This window comes from Solenopsis invicta, chromosome 11, assembly GCF_016802725.1.
Source record: "Solenopsis invicta isolate M01_SB chromosome 11, UNIL_Sinv_3.0, whole genome shotgun sequence".
Classification (NCBI taxonomy): Eukaryota; Metazoa; Arthropoda; class Insecta; order Hymenoptera; family Formicidae; genus Solenopsis; species Solenopsis invicta.
The window spans coordinates 199762-220482 of NC_052674.1; the positions used below are offsets into that span (position 1 = coordinate 199762).

The window sequence follows — 20721 nt, forward strand, 5'->3', positions numbered from 1 at the left end:
CTCCGGAGGAAAAAGTGTCGCGGGTGAAACCGGTGTGTTGCGTTCGATCCCACCGAGATTGCCTCTCGTTCCGCGAAAACGACGGGGAGAAGCTACATGCTATAATTTGCATTTTCAAAGAACAAGCTCCGCATTTTTCGTGTTACGTTATTCGTAGAATATTTAATTTCTTTTTGATATATTATTCGTGGAATATGTAACAATGCGCTATGAGACGAAAACGATTACTTTAAATCTTCGCGCTTGATCTGTTTTCTTCTTATTTCCTTAATAATAATAATTGTGTGACAGTAAGAACTAGTAAAAATTAATGTCAAGTCAAATTTGAAAAATCTTAAATAAATTTGCAAGACATCCATTATAAAAATAGCTCGTTTATTTTGTCTGGATTAGAAATTTTAATTCATGTTTACGTCTAACTTGATAAATAGAAAAAACGGAACGTTCTCTGAAAATTTCAGGTATCCTGGTTTTCCCAGTAGTAAACAGCCTGTATTAAACGACACGTGTTTTATTAATCCTTAACGCGCCAGTGTGGAAAAGAATGTGTTAATTATGATTTATAAAGGCTTGCTTCATACTTCAGATTTACTTCCTCGCCCACGTGTATTAAAGTTAGCTACAGGAACTTTGCATTTTACGGCAATTACGTACATTACAGTACGTGCGTGTCGCGTAATTCCTCCGCCATGTAATTCCGAAGGTCCGAGCGTCGCGCTCTCCCCTCGTGAAGTTTCGGCGACGTTATTTTTTTTTTTCGCCAAACATCAAAAGTGTCAGCGAAACGTCCGAACGCAATGAATCGCGGGGAAAACGGATGACGTGGACAATGCGATAAGCGTGAAAAAGCGCGAGTCGACCAACGGGAACGTCGATTTGTAAATGGTGCTGCAGGTGGATCTCTCCTCGTCGCATTTTCCGGAATTAGCAGTTGCGATCGCAGAGAGAAAGGGAGAGACGAGCTGGACAGATCGATGACTATTTCATCCGAACGAGAACTCTCTGGGAAACTCGCGATTGAAAGCGAAAGTGCAGAGGGGAAGAGAACGAAACAACTATGAATAGAATAAAAATTAAATAAATAAATCAATTATTACATTGTATCATAATTTCATGGTGGAAAATGTCAATAAACGAGATGATTGATAATATGGAAAAAAGAGGAATTCTTCTACAGAGATGCACACAAGTGAAGGAAACACGAGATGACGTCGCGAATAAGTCAGAAAAGAGACAACAACTGTAAAAAAACGATACGCATCAGAAGGTGATAAGAAATGAAAAGGAGGTAATAAGTAACGCGACAAGGGACGGGGAGTAAACATTCCGCTGGATTGTGGAAACAAGACAGGGACCGGACTCGTGGAAAATGAGGTAACGAGAAGAGGAAATTCGCCGGGCGAAGGTCCGAGGAGAAGATCTGACGAAGGGTCGAGCGAAAGGGCAGAGGGCTGGAAGAAAAATCACGTCAAATATTTGTTCCCGCGCGCGTTGCCGGGCCGGTGTCGTCGAGAAAAATCGGCGAATCAAGAGAAACTCTCGCCCGGTGACAGCGAGAGAATCTTATTCGAGACGAACGCGATGAGGGGGACGTTCTCGTTCAATCTTATGATTTCGTTATTTGCCGCAGAGCCCCTTGCGCCCTCAGCGACATACGAAATGGGGTATCTCTTGATGCCGCGTGCTGGCGATCAAACCTGTCACGGATTCACGGACTCGTGCACTCACAAATTTAAGCGTTTGCCAAACTCAAACATTGTCGACTGGGGATTAAAACCGACCGGATAGTCGCTCAAGGCGTTATCGAGTCAATCCTCTGTATTGTGTGACTTTTACTTCAACGTGATTCGCCCCGGAAACAAATTTTTTGGTAAAAATTATTAGAAATATTTCTGAATTTTATATACAGAATGTATCAGGGTATATTATTTGTACCACCCCTTTTTCTCAACAATGGGGCATCGTTAAATAGATCTTTTAAAAACTTTTTTTGCTTAAACTTTTTTTAGTTTTATTATTTGTATTTAATAAATAAAACTATTGAGGATTTCAATCAAAATGTAACGTTTTGCCTAGTTACTGAGCACAAAAGATGCGCAAAATCTGATTCTATTTACTGTATAAAAACAGGACAATTTAATGGTCTGTTCAATTAATTAAGCAAGCTAGAAAATCTATTCATTAATATTAGACAATAACTAGACAGGTATCTACGCATATTTTTATCAGAAAACTTCAGTCACTGAATAAAACTCTATCAAGTTTTTGTTCATTTTCTATGCAATATTGTTATAACGAATGAAAATACAGTAATATCAGACAGTAACTGGATGGTTATCTAGGAAAATTGCATACACTTCTATCATGGGATTTTCGAGAAAAATAAGGAAATCATATTACGAGTGAAATTAGATGAAAATTACAAAATTCGTAAAATCATGCAATCGCGAACACATGTGCTTGCGAATTCATATACTTGCAGATTTATGTTTGTAAATGAAAATTTTCTGTGGAAATATAGAGCTATCTAGTTATCTAGAGATCTACATGCATGACCTGTTAGAGTATACCGTTCCGTACTCGTCACAGTTAATCCAGGATGTCAAGATAATTTCTCTCTCTCTATACCGTAATTGACTAAATTTGACGGAGCATGCAGTGCGTAAAGTCCATTACAGTATCCATTATATCCTTCTCTTTCAATAGAAAAAGAGAGAGAGAGAGAGAAATAGCATCTCTTTCAAAATTCTTTAAAATAAACAATTAAAATCGTGTTTTGCTGTGAAACTCTGTAAAAAAAAATACTAATTGCTTTTTAATGGTGAAATTGTCATCAAATAAATTTTTTCCGCAACTGAAGTTAACCGTTTGGGATATCTATTACGCATTTAATTTAAACATAATATAATTTTGCAATAAATTCTTTTTTAGAAATGCAACGAGATTTAGTAGAAATATTATAAAAGAATTAAAAATTTTATTCTACGTAAACACGTAGAAGGAGAATTTCTCTTATTACTTCTCGCTCGCAAAGGGTGTTCTGCATCCTGGTGAAAGGGCACCGGAAGGAGACCCCGTCGCAGTCTCTCGCGTATTGCGGTGGCGCAGCTCTATTTTTGGGAGACCGCATCGCGCGCCGTCGTTCGTTCCAACGTCGGATATTTTTAAGGTTTCCGTTTCGCGATATGCGTCGCAAATCCGCGCCGTTTCGGGAAGGAATCTCCTCGCGCGGTAGATCTGCGCGTGGTAAAAGCCGACAGACGACGCGTCGCGATATGTCGGGGCGCAATATTTTTGCGACCGTCTTGCCGTCGCTTCTCGAGACTTCCTTTCATCATCGTGACTTACGGACGCGCAATGCCGCCGTCGGCTCACACTGGGAAACGGACGATTCCTCCTATTCACGTTTTTACGACGAGGGGATACGATGTGGAGCTTTAATTGAACCATGGCGTATCCTGTGCCTGCGAGTCATTCCAGGCTCGTTATTACGCTTGCATATTAATCCTAGGCACCACGATAGGCAACTACGTGCAGCTGCCAGAGGAAGTATCTCGGCTCGATGTCGATCGTAGATTTAATCTTGAAGTCATTCCGAAGTGACTTTTTGCCATATGTAAAGATAATTCAAACTCGTTAGGTCGTTTGATAGCCTCAACAAATTACACGTCTGATTAGTATTAATAGTGTGTGACAAGATGAATTATTGTCAAGTAAACTTGTCTAAGTCAAACTCTTACCCATTTTATTTTGCAACTAATTTTTTGTAGTTTAATTAATAATATACAAATCATTATAACGATTAGCTCATGGTTGCTGCATGAAAAGTTTGCATATCTCGTATGTATTTTCATTCAACATTTACAATTACAAAAGAGTTCTAGAGTATAGTGTATGTAAGTAAAAATACAGTTCTTTAAACTAAAATAGCAGACTAAAAATTTTTTACTTATATTAAATTTATATTACAATTTATACAAACTTCAAGATTAGGACTCCTGTATAAATTTAAATATTTTTTTAATAATAAGATAACTTGTAAAGACCGAAACGTCACCTGTTATTCATTAAATTGTAATATTGCGATAATTCTCTGTCTCTCTGTCTCTCTCTCTCTCTCTCTCTCTCTCTCTCTCTCTCTCTAATTTTTAGTTCTTGTTAGAGCGTAATAACCCTCAACATATTTCTGTGGTGTATGCTTTTTACAATTTATACAGACCAACACAGACATATGGGACCTACAGTTTAAACGCCGGTTCCGAACAACTTAATTTAGAGGGGTTTTAATGGCAAGATACTCTCAGTGGTTTGCCATTGCCTTCCGAGAGGTAACGATCGAATAAAATCAGATGTTTCTGATCAGTGAGATTTAAACTCGGATCTTCGGCACTGTAGAGAGCAGATTCTCTGTATCACGATAACTACAACATGATAATTACAATCATTACTCGTTATTCAATTGTTTATTTATATTCTGGCATTACGCTAACCGGTCTGGCTCGCTTAGCTCTGTTAAATATTAAGTACAATTCTTTTCTCTCAACGTATTCTCTCAGTGTCATTTTGTTTCTTAGTTTTGTCGTAAATGGATGTGTCACTGATGAAAACTCTGTAAAGCGAAAAGCACGCCTGCCGTCGCGTTCAGTTAAAACAGTTTGTGAAAACGGCAATAAAGTTTAACTCATCGTCGAGCTCTTTACGATCTCGCATGAAAAACGCAACAACATTGAATCAAGTTTTATCTGAAACGATCGTGGCAAGTGCCGCGCGAGCTAAATTCGTGCTCGTTCCTCTGCGCGCGTAAACGCAAATGAAACTCGCTCCGCGCGTATCCGCGTGCTCTCGATAAGTATCCGCGCACGATAATCGCCAAAGCGTTCCCACCCTTCCACAAAGTGCGTGCGCGCAAACGAGATTATCCTCACTTTTAGTACCGAGCACTATTGTTCTTGCACGTTACACTCTTCAACCGCTTATCTCGAGTTACGCTAAACGTAACACAATATATTTGTTACAATTTTCTATATAAATTACAAATGTAGAGAAATGTTTCCTAAATGCTTCCTAGATATGCAATCCGAAACATTCAGAGAAACTGTTGTATTTTACTGTTTCTGAAAACAACTCTTTTGTTTATTAAATATGTACATCATTTTTTTTTTCTCTTACGTGCACGCTTTGCGCATATGTAATTTTCCTGTTTTTAACATTTTGTTTTTTGTGGCTTTAAAACATCTTTAAGGATGCATGGGTCATATCTTAAAACATTACTAAAAATTTATTATAGAATATTCTAATATTAAGTTTGAGTATTGTGTAAAGAGCACACGATTCACTCATCGATTTAAAAGTTATTTAATTTTTGTTTGCTCTTAATTTTTATGTAAAATTACGTTTTACAGTACTTATTACAAATTTGATGAGGAAATAGCATTACCAATATACTAATATATTGGTAATGCTATTTAATAAATATTTATGCAAAAATTTATTTAGACCCATTTACTCGGTTATTTATTTAAAAGTTATTTATTTAAAACTGCAGCAAGATATAGTAATTTTCACTGCAAAAATTATTATATAAATTAAATTTTTCATTGTTTTCTTCTTTCCAGCTAGTTTCATTAAAATTTCTTGTTGATTAGGAAAAAAAAAAGAATAAATTTAAAGAAGCCTACAGTTTTTAAATTTTGATAACTTTTAGCTCGTATTGCATAGCCCAGACATCCTTAACATTTAGCTTTATATTTTAATATTTTGTTTGTAATTTCTACGATTTTTATACGTCTATTTATATATTTTATATTACATCTGCTTAATGTACTTTCCGCATAAATTAAGTCAGCAATAAACATGTCAAAATGGAAATCGTCCGTGAGTAACTCGTTTGAGTCTATAGAGACGGACACGTAACTAACATCCGGCTATAAATTTCCGTGAAACCGCAACTGTTTTAGAAGCATGGTAAAGAAAGGACTTGGTTGTGCGTAAATGGATCAAAACGACGATACTCACTTTCACTCGCTCGTCAACAAAGCATGTAACGAAATCTGCGCGATATTCTATGCGACCGTGATATCGCATGCATCGGTACTAAAAAAAAAAAGAAGAGAAAGAGTTAAAATCTAAGCCGCGCCTTCCCATGCGCGGGGGCGTTAAATAATCCTTTATCTCTCGCGTGCGTGCGAGCGATGGTTGCCGGCACGCGTCATGACGAGACATAAACCGTGAGTCAAAGTTCGAGAGCGTGGGGGGAACGTGTGCAGTGTTTATTGACCCCTTCGAAACAGATATGCACTATATATAGTACCATCGTGCATTAGCACTTTTCGGAGAAGCTTCCGCCGCCGTCACTCTCCTATTTTTAAAAATTACACATGAAAGACAGTCGAGATATATGTCGCAACTTCGTTTTCCCTTCATGCTTTCTTTTCGCACGACAACAATGACTAATAATCTAGCTGTATTACGAGTTTGTTTCTGAAAGTAGCAGTAAGCTCGACAAAGCCATTTCGTCTGGAAATATATTTGGACAAACAGAGAATCAGAAGCTGCTACACGCGGGCTTTCTTGGGATGGAAGACTATTTTCAGTCTCAATTTGCATCGATATTCTGTGCGAGTAGACAAAACGATCAGCGTGTGCATTTTCTTCAGAATTCTATATCGAGCCAATTTTACTCGGAACACGTACAATGATTTATTAAAGTGGATCTTGGAGCTTAATAATACTTTCATATCAGCTATTAAATATGTCTTTCAGTTCTGTAAACTGCGTGTCGACATGTTTGTCAGAACTTAAAATACAACCGTAAACCGAAGCTAAAAATAGCTCAATATCAAATTAATTTTATCGCCAATAAAAAATATATTTTACTTACCCCGATTTTCTGCTTTCTAAATGTATCCCAAAAGAAATTGTATATCTAAAAAAGGAGGTAGAAATCCGAGAAAAAAATTTATTATATGTATATAATCATATACATATAATTATATATAATTATATATAATTTGTATAATTATATGTGGATATATATATGACCCAAGAAAAAATTTTTATTTATGTATAACTATATATAATTATATAACAAATTTTTTCCCGAGAATAGAGAAAGGTTTTCAATTTTCTCTCGCATTTATGAACACTAATACCGCCAAATTTTTGGCTACGCTAAATTGATATGCACTAAACTTCATGTACTTTTGCGTTCCAAGTTTACTTTGCCAAGTTAAGAGCATCTCTAGATCCAATGTATCAAGAATCCTAATAAAGCCGAAAGGTGATCCGAGGCGACACGCGGCGTTGCGTATCTCGCTTGGCGAAGTGTATTCGCCGTTGAGGGAATTAGCGGCTCGACAGCAGACGAAGGGCTGCAGCTAATGGGGTCTGACGTTGACGAATCTCCAGGTTACGAAGTCGTCAACCGCGACTGGCCTCTCGCACCGCCGGGAAAGTTCGCATCGGTCGGGTTCGCGCCTGGCGGTTTATCGGGATAATCCGCCACTAATTTTCAGTGAACGAGATAGCTTAAAAGTTAAGGCACTCATTATCTCGTCTCGCGGTAACCCTTCCGGCGCTCCCCTTTCGCTCGATAATACGGGATATCAGTTTGAAGAAATTCTGCTGCATTATAGGACTGGACAATTTTGCGTGACTGTTAAACTATTTAATTAGTAAAATAATCGAAATAAAATTTGGGACAAGCGAAATTCTAAAGTTCAAAAATTTATATTCCACGATTTGCGAGTTTTCCTTCAATGATCTAATAATCTTCTGTATTAAAAATATACAACCTCGTTAATAAAAACGAATATAAATAAAAATTTGTTAAAAGCCATAGTGAGAAATTCAACGCTTAATTCAATATTAATTTGAATATTAATTATAGTCAAAGTTTTATTTTTACCTTCGACTTCAATTAAACTTTTTGAATTCCTACCTTAAGCTTCAAAATGATAGTTATCGGAAAATTTCTCACTTGTAAATTAAAAAAAAATTTCTTAAAATCTCTCTTTAAATTCGCTACGGAGATTTTTATTATAATCGATTGGTTCAAAAAAAGTCTATTGGAGTGTTTAAAGTATCAAAATAGGGGTAAAAGATCTAAAGTAGAAGTAATGTCGAAAGTAAAAGTAAAATTTCGACTCGGGCATCCTCGCTGAATTGTAGCCTTTATCGAATTTTTGTTAATTTTCTACATCTTGTACTTATTGTCAGCATAAATTATTCTTTTATTATTATTTCGTTGAATACAATTTTAACGGATTTGCGACTTCAGTGGTATCGAACCTCTCGGAATACGATCGACGACATAGATTCGTCACATCGCAATTTTATAGACAGTTCCCTCCTTTTTCCCAGCTAATTCTCAACGCTCAGATCCATCGGGGAATCGGACAATGTCCGGAGTCCATCGATCTACGATCAGCTCCGTAACATTCTCCTCGTCGCGACGGGTGTTTTGCCGCTGCTGCAACAGCTTTCACGATAGCCGGCGGTTCACAGAGAGTCCTCGTCGCTCAGTCGTGTCCGTAGAAGACAAATTCCAGTCCAGCTTCCGAAAAGAGGGATCCTTATCAGCGACCTCATCTGGAGGAGCCTCATCCAGACTCGCCACGGACATGCGATTCGGAGATCTCCTCGAATCTCCTCGCTGGACCGAGTGCCTTTATCTCTTCCCGCCGCTTACCCGAAAGGGATTACTTTCCCATTAGGATCTTGTCTTTCAGGGACAAATAGCCGAAATTCAAGGCGGCTGCTACCGGCGGAACGGCAATTTTTCCCTGGTAAAAGTTCTTATCAGTGGTTTGGTAGAAACGCCACATCGTTCCCTCCGCGACTATTAATCTGGATCTCACCGCTTCTCGGCATGCATCGAACGCTTTTTCCACCCACGCGAGCATTTTTATCGCCGCTTTTTAAGTTGGTACTTGTTTCAAAAAAAAACTTTGTAATGATAATACAGTAGCATGATAAAAAGAAGCAAGAGAGATATAGCGTATACTGTGAAAAATCCAATGGAAAAGTAATTGAAAGGTGTAATTGGTAATATCAATGGAATGAATGGAATTCATCTTATTCGATCAACTATAACACACGTTAGAAACGTAAGTTAAAGATTAATAAGGGATAAAGGAATATTGTATAATTTGCTAATAAAAATAGTGCACCTAACGATTGCTCTCTTTATTTTCCCTTCCACCGTTTCCCGGATTTTGCAACTTAGACTTAATAACATCAAATCCCTCGATTACTTTGAAACCGTGTTACACCAGCTACGTGTTTACGGATGTAATTAAAGGCCGCCTATTGTTATCGGACAAGTAAATTAATCGATGGGTAAAAATGATGGTCTGATCCCTGAGAATCTTCGTCGTAACGGCGAAAGTACGCTACTATCTCGCTGCGGCGAAAGTGGAGTCTAATTAAAACTCGCGATGCGCTCAAAAGGGCACGTAATCGTAAGGTATCGCGAGCGCGCTTCTTCGAGCAGATGCACTCCGGTTACATCCAAAGGGATGTAGCGAAAAGAAGAAACCCAACTGCTAATTGGCGCTTCTCGAAAGAGAACTGCCGCTCCCGATGGATTTTCTCTCCGAGTTGCTTTGCTTTCCCTCCTTGCTGGGCGAGCGATCTAAGCGAGTCTCTCCACCGCAGCGCAAATAACGGATTTCGTAACCCTTTCAATATCCGTGCGGCATACATCGCGCGGATTATCTTTGAATAATTCATATGCTTGAATTATGCATCGTTGTTGTGCGTGCGAAAGACAATCGACGAGTACTTAAAATAATACAAAGCTACATTCCTAAACACATCAATATTCAAATTAAAATTAAGTTGTTTTGAAAAATTATTTTTAAAATTTATGTTTGAAAAATTTCAATCATTAAATATTTTAATAAATTTAACAAATTTTGACAAGTAAAATGATATAAAGCTACTCATTTCTAAACACAACAATATTAAAATCAAAATTGAGTTATTTTGAAAAATCATTTTTTAAATTTATGATAAAAAATTTTAACCATTAAACATTAAACATTAACATTAAACATTTAAATAAATTTTATAAATTTTAACGAGTAGAATAATACAAAGCTGTATTTCTAAGCACACCAATATTAAAATTATTTTAGTTGTTCTGAAAAATCATTTTTAAAATTTATGTTTATAAAATTTTAATCATCAAAATATTTAAATTTTATATATATAATAAAGGAAAGTGTTTGGTGATACGTGATTAATATAATCTAAAAGATCAAATGGATTAAATAAGTCGTACGAAAAGCGTTTCGGACATCTATCTCGATTAACGCATGCGGAACTAAAAGGGTAAATCCGGACAGATCGTGATACCTACAATTAAGTTACCTTTCACTCCATGTAATTCCGCCAAATCATCGACTTCCGTCGTTCACTTTCGTCGACACGCACGCAAACTTTGCATTACTCACGTTACGTGAAAGTCGAACGTTGCACTTTGAAAAGTGAATCGATCGCGATTTAACGAGTTCGCACGAGTGTCAGGTGTCACTGTTCGTCCAAGTACTCCGGAGTGACAGGTTCGAATCGGACTTACTACTCGCGGAGTGCCGCGGGTAGGAGATGCGCCGCCGGTACGCGACGCGACGGTACGTGGCACGCGCCCACGACTGGCGCGAGACATTCCGACGGTGGGTCCGCGCACGAAATCTCGAGCTCGGTCGCGCTCGGTGCCGCTCGCGAGTGTTCGACTGCGAAGCACGTGGCCGCTCCACGCCGTCAAGCTGCTCGCCTTCTCTCCACCCCCGTGTCCGTCCGCACCTGTCGCCACCCCCGCGCGGACTCTCGGCCCATGTAAATGTCAATTGCGGTGAACGTCGTGGAGATCAGAAAGATCGTAAAGTCAGAAGAGGAAAGAAAAGTAGCGGGAGAGAAATACCATACATTACGCCGAGATTTGGAGATATCTTTACACGGGAGAGGAAAAAAGAAATAAAATTCCTTAAACGCACGTGGATATTTTAATAGGACATAGCGCGTATTTAAATGAGAATCATCGATCATTCGTACGAAGATACAAGGCACGAGATACGAGATACGAGATGCTATCTCGAATATGGATTGTCCCGAATTTTATCGTATATATATATATTCTTTCTTCTTGCGTCGATACCGAGACGTTGAGAAAGGGAGGTACAAAATCTTGTTGACCTAACTGCAAGACTGTAATTTCATTTCGGGAGAGAGGGGAGAGGGAAGACGCATTTGGCGTATTGACATTGATGTATGGAATTAATACTTTTATCTTCGTAATCGTCATATGTTCGAGTACCGGCGGGTCCATGGAATACATCGGAGACATGTTTGCTTTATAAACTTCTGCCTGACGATGACGCGACGGATCCTGTTACATATGTGTATTGCACTCGACAAAAGTACTCCGAACGGTTCGAACAGTCGTAAAGCATCGGGCTCGCAGCGCGACAGACGGTGAGCTTTTTTTCAGATTAGCTAGGCGCATACATCAATGTCAAATGGAAACGGACACGTCGCGGGGTAACGACGTAATCCTGAGACGGATCGTCGGGCATCCGTTATTTCGGAATAACGGAACGGGTTCTCGAAGAATGATAAATCGCGCAGAAACACGAGTTCGGATCGATTTCACCGCGCGGCGAAATCCGTCGCGAGATAGAGTCACGAATATTGTCGTCGTATACGTTTCACAAATAATCCTAGTTGCTTCAGCAACGATTTTATCGCTATAAAAATAGTGAAGCACGGTATTGGCGGATACGCACCTTTCCTCAACGTTTATTTTCTACTGAATTGAAGGTGTGGTTAATTGTTGAGCAACAAACTGCCCTATTGTTGGTATTCATTAGCCAATCTTCTCATTGTCAGACACGAGTGTCTATAAGAGATATCTGAAAAACGTAAAGTCTTATGTCTTTTAGACACGCGTTGTTATCGGAGCAATCTCGGATAACGTTAGTCCGCAAAATAAAACGGTTTCCCCTTTGCATGAATTTTTCCTTCGAAATTGCGCGATTGTATAGAAGGCTATATTTTAGGTTTTATTTTCTATAATAAAAGTTACTCGAACTTCTCATTAAACTCGCATGCTTTGGTAGCAAATGAAGCGAATTGAACCGCGTTCCTCGATTATTCAAGGCAGACGTTACCGTATAACGGCTATTGAACGTTATACAAAGGCTAAGAGGGTAGTTTGGCTTATGGATATCGGTACAGACGTTTGCGGGACGCCACCCTAGAAACTCGCCGCATTAGTATTCGCCGCGGATACACGTTCGCCTGATGAGCTCACCCTGTCGTATCATCCCTTGTTCTAGCAACGACGAAGACTGCCATGTCTTCTTGAGATACGATGCCGGTTGAAATAAGAAAAGCTATAAAAAAAAATTCCTGACGTTCTTCAAAAACGTTCTCTACATATATAAAAAGTAGATAAAGTATTTTTTGGCTCAACTGTAATTGTACCTAAGTTAGATCTCTATGATCATAAATACTATTCGCCATTCATTATTTCATTAAGTTAATATAGTCATTTAATATCCAATAATCTATGATAGGAAAACTAGATTAAACTGGATCTGATTAAAATTGGTATATTTATGTGTGAATTATTTTAGATCTCTCGACTCACAAGCGAGACAAAAAGCGTTTTTCCATATATGAATAGTACAAGAATTATAATTATATTACTATTAAGCACTAAGATCTGCTTTCGATCGATATAGCATTAATTTTAATTAAAAATTATAATTCTCATTATAATAATTATAGTTTTAAAAATATTCTATATCGATATGTATAAAATTAAATAACGTGTTAAGATAAACAATTTTAATGTAAAAGAGTAATCTTTCAGGCATTAAAAGTCTAATAAAGTGATTAGTGATATTTTTAATCAAATTTTCAGGATAATTAAAGTCATTTAAGCAAAACAATTTATTCTATTAAAAGTTGAACATATAGCATATTATTTTCATAGTATGAAAGTTTATAAGCACAAGGACTTGAACGATACAGAAGCATATTTTACAAAAAAAAGTTGAAATTGAAGATAACACAAGAAATGACCATGATTAGGCATAATTAATATTCTGATGAGCAATTGAGTGATAGACACTAGATCAATATTAAGTGAACAATAAGTAATAATAATTATAAAATGAGATACAAAAATACAAATAGAAGACATGTAGTTTACAAATTTTATATTTACTAAAAAAAAAAAAGCGACCGTAGTGACCCATTTTGGACGACAGGGACTTTTTAGTGACGTGCAAAAGAAAAGGGTGACAAAAAGTAAGTTAATTGACTCGATGATGTATTACTATTATTTTAAATAAATAAATATTTAGATAATGTTATCCATTTGCATAATTATATAAAATAAATTAAAATACGAACAAAAACTATTTTTAGAAACATTGTTTTTTTACACCGTAAACATTTGCATTAACGTCTCCACATTGACCAATTCCATTAAATAAAAACTCAATCTAAATGGAGCTTTGCATAGCAAATCTCATGGCGGATATCCATTAAAGTTCAACCTGCGGACCGCACGCAGTTCAATGAAATCACCGTGAAAAAGTCGATCGGTCTGTTAGCGACTCGCAGGGGAAAATCGGAAGGTAGACAAGAGGGGAAGGGCTGGGGAGTAGGGGTTGCAAGACGAGACGCGACGGATCGCCAGGCTTTGCATAAATTTCCGCCCGGTCTACCCGCGCAAATCTAGAGTTTATCTGGCGGAGAGCTCCTCCCCGATGAGCGATTCCCATGTAAACGACATCCGGTATACTGCCCTTTGGCGACCGGTCGTAAAAGCGAGGGTAGCACCTGCTGCAAGCCCTTCCTCTTCCCCAGCTTTCTCGGACGCAGTCGGACCGTTCCTTCTCTTTCTCAGAGATTTCGCCAGCAACGACGCTGAACCGCCGCGCCGCTTCCCTTTTCCGTTTCTCTCCCCCAGAACCCACGTCGACGATTTCCGTCGAGCGCGCGCGCACGATTTTGCAGGCGGGATCGAACGCGGGTATCAGGGTATGAGAACGACCGCAAATTCTATTTGCCCTGATGGAGAGAGCGTATGCTTCTGTCGAGGGGGTCGCCCAGAGCAACTGCGACCCGCGCTGCCCCTGCGAGCACAGCAACTGTGCGTACGATCGCGTGCAACGCGCTGCCGCTTACATGGGGATACGTTACTACCTTTATGCTCAAACCTTCATCCGTTCTCGGAGTAGTTGATTGAACCCAATTGCTGTAAGAGATACGTTTTCCTATTCTCAATTTAATTTAATAAATCTCTAATCATAGTCTTCATGATCTTTCTGAAAGAATAATTTTATAACGCGCTTGTATAGATTATCCAAAATATTTTTAGCCTACAGTAATGTGATACGTTAATTTGATATGCAAAGACCGCAAAGATTGTATATAAGATTATCTTGCGTGTTTGTTATTATTCCGCCAATTTTATAATTTTTCTACCAAATATTTTCAGACTTAAATAAAAATAAAACGACAGAATAGAATCAGCGTTTCATTTGCAATTTTATTTAAATTGGGTTTTCACTTCCAATCGATTCTTTTCTAAAAAATTATAAATTATATTTGGTAAAGTGTCATGAAATAATCTCAATATGGACTTTAAAAAAAGAATTATTTCAAAAATGTTACATATTAAATAAGAAAACAACGGGAACAACTAAAATAAAGATACGGAACTTCTCGATAATTCATGCTTCGATCTGCTTAGCTACATGAGATATCGAAAACGTCAAGTGTTTATAGGTACATATTTTTTCCGAATATTAGCTGATACTTTGTTGCTCTTATCGTCTGTTCGATATTCGTTACTTTCAAACGCGACCGATAAATTCATAGGAAAAATATTACATCTGCTACGATTAAAATCGACGTTATCGATTGTTCATCATTGAAACACGTGATATTGCTAATTAGGTAACTTCAGATTCGATTGTGAGTTTTTATAAAAATTACCTATTGTTTTTACTTGTGATTCGGTTTTATTATCAGATTGTATTTTTACTGAGCAGTTTCAAGCATACGTTTATGAATTTTATCATTTTGACCACGTTCCGTTCAGAATGCATCTTTAAAATTGGAGATTCGATGAATGTTATTAAGAGAAGGGAGATATTTTCAAAACTTTCTCGCCCACCAACAGGGACTTACTTGAGAATACTAGAGATACGCTACCTTAAATCTCTTACTAATGATAATGCTTACTAAGATTCTTTACTCAATATGATCTGTTATTGTTTTCCGTATAAATACCGAATGATTTTCTTTATCTTGCAGATGTTAGCTGTGTTTATATTTTTTTTCCTTTAAATTTATATTAGCATGTACAATGAGGTGCATTAATGAAGTCCTTTTTCGGTGTAGCTAGTGCAAAAGTCACAGCGATCTTAATCAATCAGACAAACTCATAAAGCCAATGGCAACGCATGATTGGTTAAACTGCTGGAGTTCCTACACTGAAAAATGATCTCATTGCACATGTTTATATCAATAATAGATCTTTATATTTATATTCCCCATTTTTTTATGCTTGTAGAAACAAATTTTCATAATGCGATACAGAATAATTTGACGTCAGATTTTGATCACAATAAACTTGTTCGATTTTTATAGGACACTCTTCATTTTTGTTTTATAACTGCATTATCCGACGAGAATAAAGATCGAAGAAAAACTTGATTCGTACGAGAAGAAAATATTTAACTTGACAATTTAACTGAAGATTATTTTATATTAATATCAATATAACATCATAATTTATATAATAGTAAGTAAAAAAGGTATTTTTTCTCATTGTGTACGATAGGCGCCCCTATGCCATACTTGATACGCGTTACGCCGCCCCTGATTACCGGATACCCTGTATACATATATATATGTATATACAGGTATATATACAGGTACGAGGATAGTTTACTAGTACAGTTGATCAGTAGCTTCGGTACTCAACGGAACGAAGATATGGTAGAAGTGGAAAGAAAATCGCGTATTGTCATCGTCGGGGGTGGTTTGGTACGTGAAATATTTTTATTTTTTGGTGCAAAATTTTGATGTAAGAGGACAGAGGAAAAAAGTCATTGCCCTCGTTGCAGGTTGGAGGATTAGCCGCGTGTTTTTTTGCTAAGAGAGGTCATCGAGTGATGATCTATGAATATCGATCAGGTAAGGAATGTTGAAAAATTGCATTTGAGTCGTGACATTTTATTTGTTAATTTTATAACTTTTTATTTTTAAGAATTCATATGCTATTCTTTGTAATAAAATACATAAATAATTAGATGCGTAAATTAATCGATGTCTTTTTACAAAGTTTAAATTTTATTTAAATTTTAAAGTTTAAATTTTATTTAAACTTTGAGTCAAGTAATTATAAACTTAATAATTAAAATAATCTGTATTATTTTTCTTAATTTTCGTTAGTATACTTTTCGACCATCTACCGAACTCCATTACAAAAAATATTGCATTTTTAATTCGATGAATCCATCGATGCACTTGTTATGTTTTTGATAATTTTAAAGTCTCAATCAGATCTCGATAAGTAACGTTGCAGAGACCGAAATAAGTGTAACAAAACTCTTTTGAAGACAAGTCTGGAGGAAACGTCATATGTGTGATAAAACTTTCTCTAATCAAAACTAGAAATTACTTTCTTTGTTATCTTTGCGGTGTAACATCGAGAGTTATTATGGAACAAAATTTTCACTATCCGTGTTTCTTTTTTTATACACGGTTTTTTGTATTCCAACTCATTTAAAATAATGAGTTATTATTTATAATAATTATTTTAATAGTGCTTATTTTAACTTTTTATCAGGAACATTTTTCTTTAACTTAAATGCAACAAATGTTTAATATGCGTCTTGTTAGTAGGCATCGAAAATACAATTGAGTTTTGAAATTATATTTGTTATATTATTAAGCCATGTGAAGTTTTGTCACAGGTGTGACAATAAATTCACAAACTGTTACAAGGCAGGAAAATATTTAAATTATATTTCAATTAAAAAATTGCTAATTTGAAACAAATAAAATTTAAGGCACCAAATTTATTTATACATCTAATATATAATGTAATTTAGTTTTGCTTTACATTTCTCTATCAGTTTGATTTAAGATAAATGATAATTGATAAAGTTGATAAAGATTGATAGAGGTGTTACTTCCTAAATGTTTTAGGAATAATATCTTACGAGGTCAACACAACCGATAATATTTCGGATCTTTACGTTTTTAGACGTACGAAGAGAAAAGTCGCATGGTCAAAGTATCAACCTGGCATTGTCATTTCGTGGTAGAGAGGCTTTAAAGACAATCAATCTCGAAGATACTTTGGTAAAACGTTACGGTACTCGTATGCGCGGTAGAATGCTCCACGATAAAAATGGCAATTTGAAAGAAGTTATTTACGATAAGGTCAAAGAAAATGTACGTTTTTACTATTTTCAATTATTGAAATATTTTTTGTACAATGAGCCATAGAAAAGTTGCAACACTTCATTTTTCGATAGGTTTCGAAACGCAGCCTATTTACCGGTTTTTATATAGATAAGATCTTTTAGATAGATAAGATCTACAGACTTAACCACAGGAATCTAATTACATTAGACCGAGTAAGGTTGTGTTTCAAGACGCATCGAAAAATAAAACGTTGGAACTTTTTTGCGATTCACTGTATATGCACACGAAATTTTGCTCATCGTTCAAACGCTAGATTTTTTATTTTGCAGTGCATTTACTCCATTAATAGACGTTATCTCAACATGGTTTTATTGGACGGTATGTTCTTGTTTCCTTTTTGTATAATTTGATATGAATTACAGATTAATACTTTATTATAATATGAATTCGTTATTGATGACATTAATTTACAAGGAAGTTGATTTTGAAAAAGTAAAGAAAAATATAAATATTAGAGAAATAAAGTATGAACCCCACTTTAAGGAAGAATTGATGATATGATAATTATTTCTGTAATATGATCTCTTGTTTCTACTTTAAAATATAACTTTTTATCATATTGTGTTACAATTTTTTTACAAGTAAATTTAATTGTTCTATATTATTTATATAAAATATTTAACCTTTTATAATCTTGACGATTTTTTATTCATTTTTGAACTATTATTGAGATAAATAAATTATATTGCAATATAGTGAAAGTTAATCTTGAAAAAGTAAAAACATTCTTTATTTTTCAGTTTTCAAAATAATTTTTTTTGAAAGTTAAGGCTTATATAAAAAAAAAGTAAATTCCATATTTTTTATCTGTATTTTTGTGTAAAATTTTTACTTAACTGAATCTTTCCACATATGTAATCAATAATCATCTTGGAAAAATTAATTGATTTTTATAATTTTTTTAAAATGAATATTATATTAATATCATATCAAGTCAAGGGAATACGAGATTCACTGCGGTATATGCCAGTTAAAAAATGCTCTTCCGCTCCTGCATGATACTCGATGACGGCATTGCGAAGCCATAAAAATTCGCATGTATCGCCTTACTCGTATTCTCCATAACGCAAACTTAAGTCGCGATATCGGATAACTAATCTGAAATGAAATCTAATTTAAATTAATGTGTTAAACTCGTTTTGTTGAGTTTATGTTTTATTGATAGCCGCAGAAAAATATCCAGAAGTGGAGCTCAATTTCAATAGAAAGCTTGTGGACGCCGATTTGGAGAAAGGAAAGATGAAATTCTTAAAGTGAGTGAACAAACGATACAGTTATCAAACAAATAAATATTTTGCTTAATTCAGTTAAATTCTTGTCTTTAGTACGAATACGGGAGCGATTGAAGATGTAAAAGCTGATCTAATAATCGGTGCCGACGGCGCTCACTCGAAAGTACGAAAGATTATGGCCAATAGATCGCTCTTTAATTGTTCCCAAACATACATCGAGCACGGCTATGTGGAATTTTCTTTGCCACGTAGAGAAAATGGCGAAGTGAGTCTCGTGAAAGAATATCGTTATATCATTCAATTCTAATCAAGTTTTTCAAAAAATACACTCTGCTCTTTTATCAACAATTTCTTGACCACTTTAAAGTTTGCGATGAGCAGAAACAATCTTCATATCTGGCCGCGTGGTGAATTTATGATGACCAGTCTACCGAATGAGGATGGCACGTTCACTGGTAATCTATTCGCTCCATTTCGCGTGTACGAAAAGCTGAAGACGCGCGAGGCGTTGTTGAATTTTTGCACCGAGCATTTCCCGGATTTTCTGCGATTGATCGGTGAGGAGAATTTGGTGAAACAGTTTTTCGAGAATGAACCGCAAACATTAATATCAATTAAGGTTAATTTTAATTTTACTATATTCCGCGATCGCTAGATTTGTTTGGATAAGTATAATTTAATATCTTTCCATACATCTTGCAGTGTAAACCTTATCACGTTGGAAAAACTGCTGTTATAGTTGGAGACGCTGCCCACGCTATGGTTCCTTTCTATGGTCAAGGAATGAATTGTGTAAGTAACTTCATCGAGTTAATTTGAAGACTAAATTATTTCGATATTTTGGTACTTGCAAAGAAAAATCAACGGAATTATTGCATATAGCAATATTTATGAAAATAATTAATAGAATTCGTTTTTTTTTTATCAGGGCTTTGAAGATATTTTAATACTCGATGAATTAATGGAACGCTATAATTCGGATTTCGCTAAAGTGTTGCCGAAATTTTCGGAATTGCGATGCGACAATGGACACGCAATATGCGATCTAGCGATGTATAATTATCTTGAGGTATACACGTGAATCAATAAATCTACTATCGCTTTCATATAAGTGCTCGTACGTTTGTCATAACTGATTATCAAATTACACTTTACAGATGAGAGATTTAGTTACGAAAAGATCTTTTCTTCTTCGAAAGTTCTTGGATAATATTTTATTCACTCTTTTTCCGAATTTTTGGATACCGCTTTATTTCTCTGTGCAGTTTACTCGCATGAATTATCGTGAATGCATAGCGCGCAAAGAGTGGCAGGATAAGGTATGAGCAAAGTACTAATTGTAAGTAAAATAGTATGTATGTGATGAAACGCACGCATCTCTATAAAAATTTCTTTTGTTACAGGTATTAAAAACGAGTCTTTTATGTATCGGATTTCTGATTTTTGCTATTTTAGCTGTTTATTTTATCCAAAAGGCTATGCGAATTTGATCGCTTGTCAACTATCATTATTAAATTTTAATCTAAATAACATAATTAACAATTAGTTTTTACACGATAAAAAACATAATTAACAATTAGTTTTTACACGATTTTTTATACATTTAATCATATTATATAAACTTTTATAATTTTATATACAGTAATCAATGTTGCGTTTAGATAACTTGTCTGAATAAAGATAAAAGAAATAAATGTAAATGTATCTTAGATAAAATAAAGTTGATTTACGTTTAATTTATCTAGATAGAAGATAAAATTATATATGGTTTTATCAAGATAATTTTTAAATAATATCGCTATTGTTGAACAAAACGATTTACAATATGAGAACAAGTTCGTATTTCTAAATTTTTACTTTTTAAAAATAAAAGTTTTTCAAATAATTTAATCCGACAAAAAATAATTTTTGTTGAATTTGAATCGATAAATAAATGAAAGTTAAAAAGTAGAAGAAACATATAACTCAT

The 20721-nt window shown here is 35.6% G+C and overlaps 1 protein-coding gene across 1 annotated transcript; it reads left to right on the forward strand.

Moving 5' to 3' along the window:
• Positions 1–14661: 14661 nt before the first annotated feature.
• LOC105198824 (kynurenine 3-monooxygenase) lies at positions 14662–20334 on the forward strand. Its single transcript, XM_026136289.2, has 11 exons — positions 14662–16071; positions 16152–16221; positions 17297–17487; positions 17790–17838; positions 18686–18773; positions 18846–19017; positions 19120–19371; positions 19455–19544; positions 19681–19821; positions 19910–20071; positions 20156–20334. Exons 1-11 carry the CDS (start codon positions 15874–15876, stop codon positions 20240–20242), a joined length of 1500 nt encoding a protein of 499 aa, XP_025992074.2. The 5' UTR covers positions 14662–15873; the 3' UTR covers positions 20243–20334.
• The last annotated feature ends 387 nt before the right edge of the window (positions 20335–20721 follow it).

Excerpts from the sequence above, each read along its gene's own strand:
- LOC105198824 (XM_026136289.2), top strand. The coding sequence starts at position 15,874 with ATGCCATACTTGATACGCGTTACGCCGCCCCTGATTACCGGATACCCT. Across the intron at positions 16,222-17,296 it reads GATCTATGAATATCGATCAG|ACGTACGAAGAGAAAAGTCG; the intron begins GTAAGGAATGTT and ends TTACGTTTTTAG. Across the intron at positions 17,488-17,789 it reads ACGATAAGGTCAAAGAAAAT|TGCATTTACTCCATTAATAG; the intron begins GTACGTTTTTAC and ends TTTATTTTGCAG.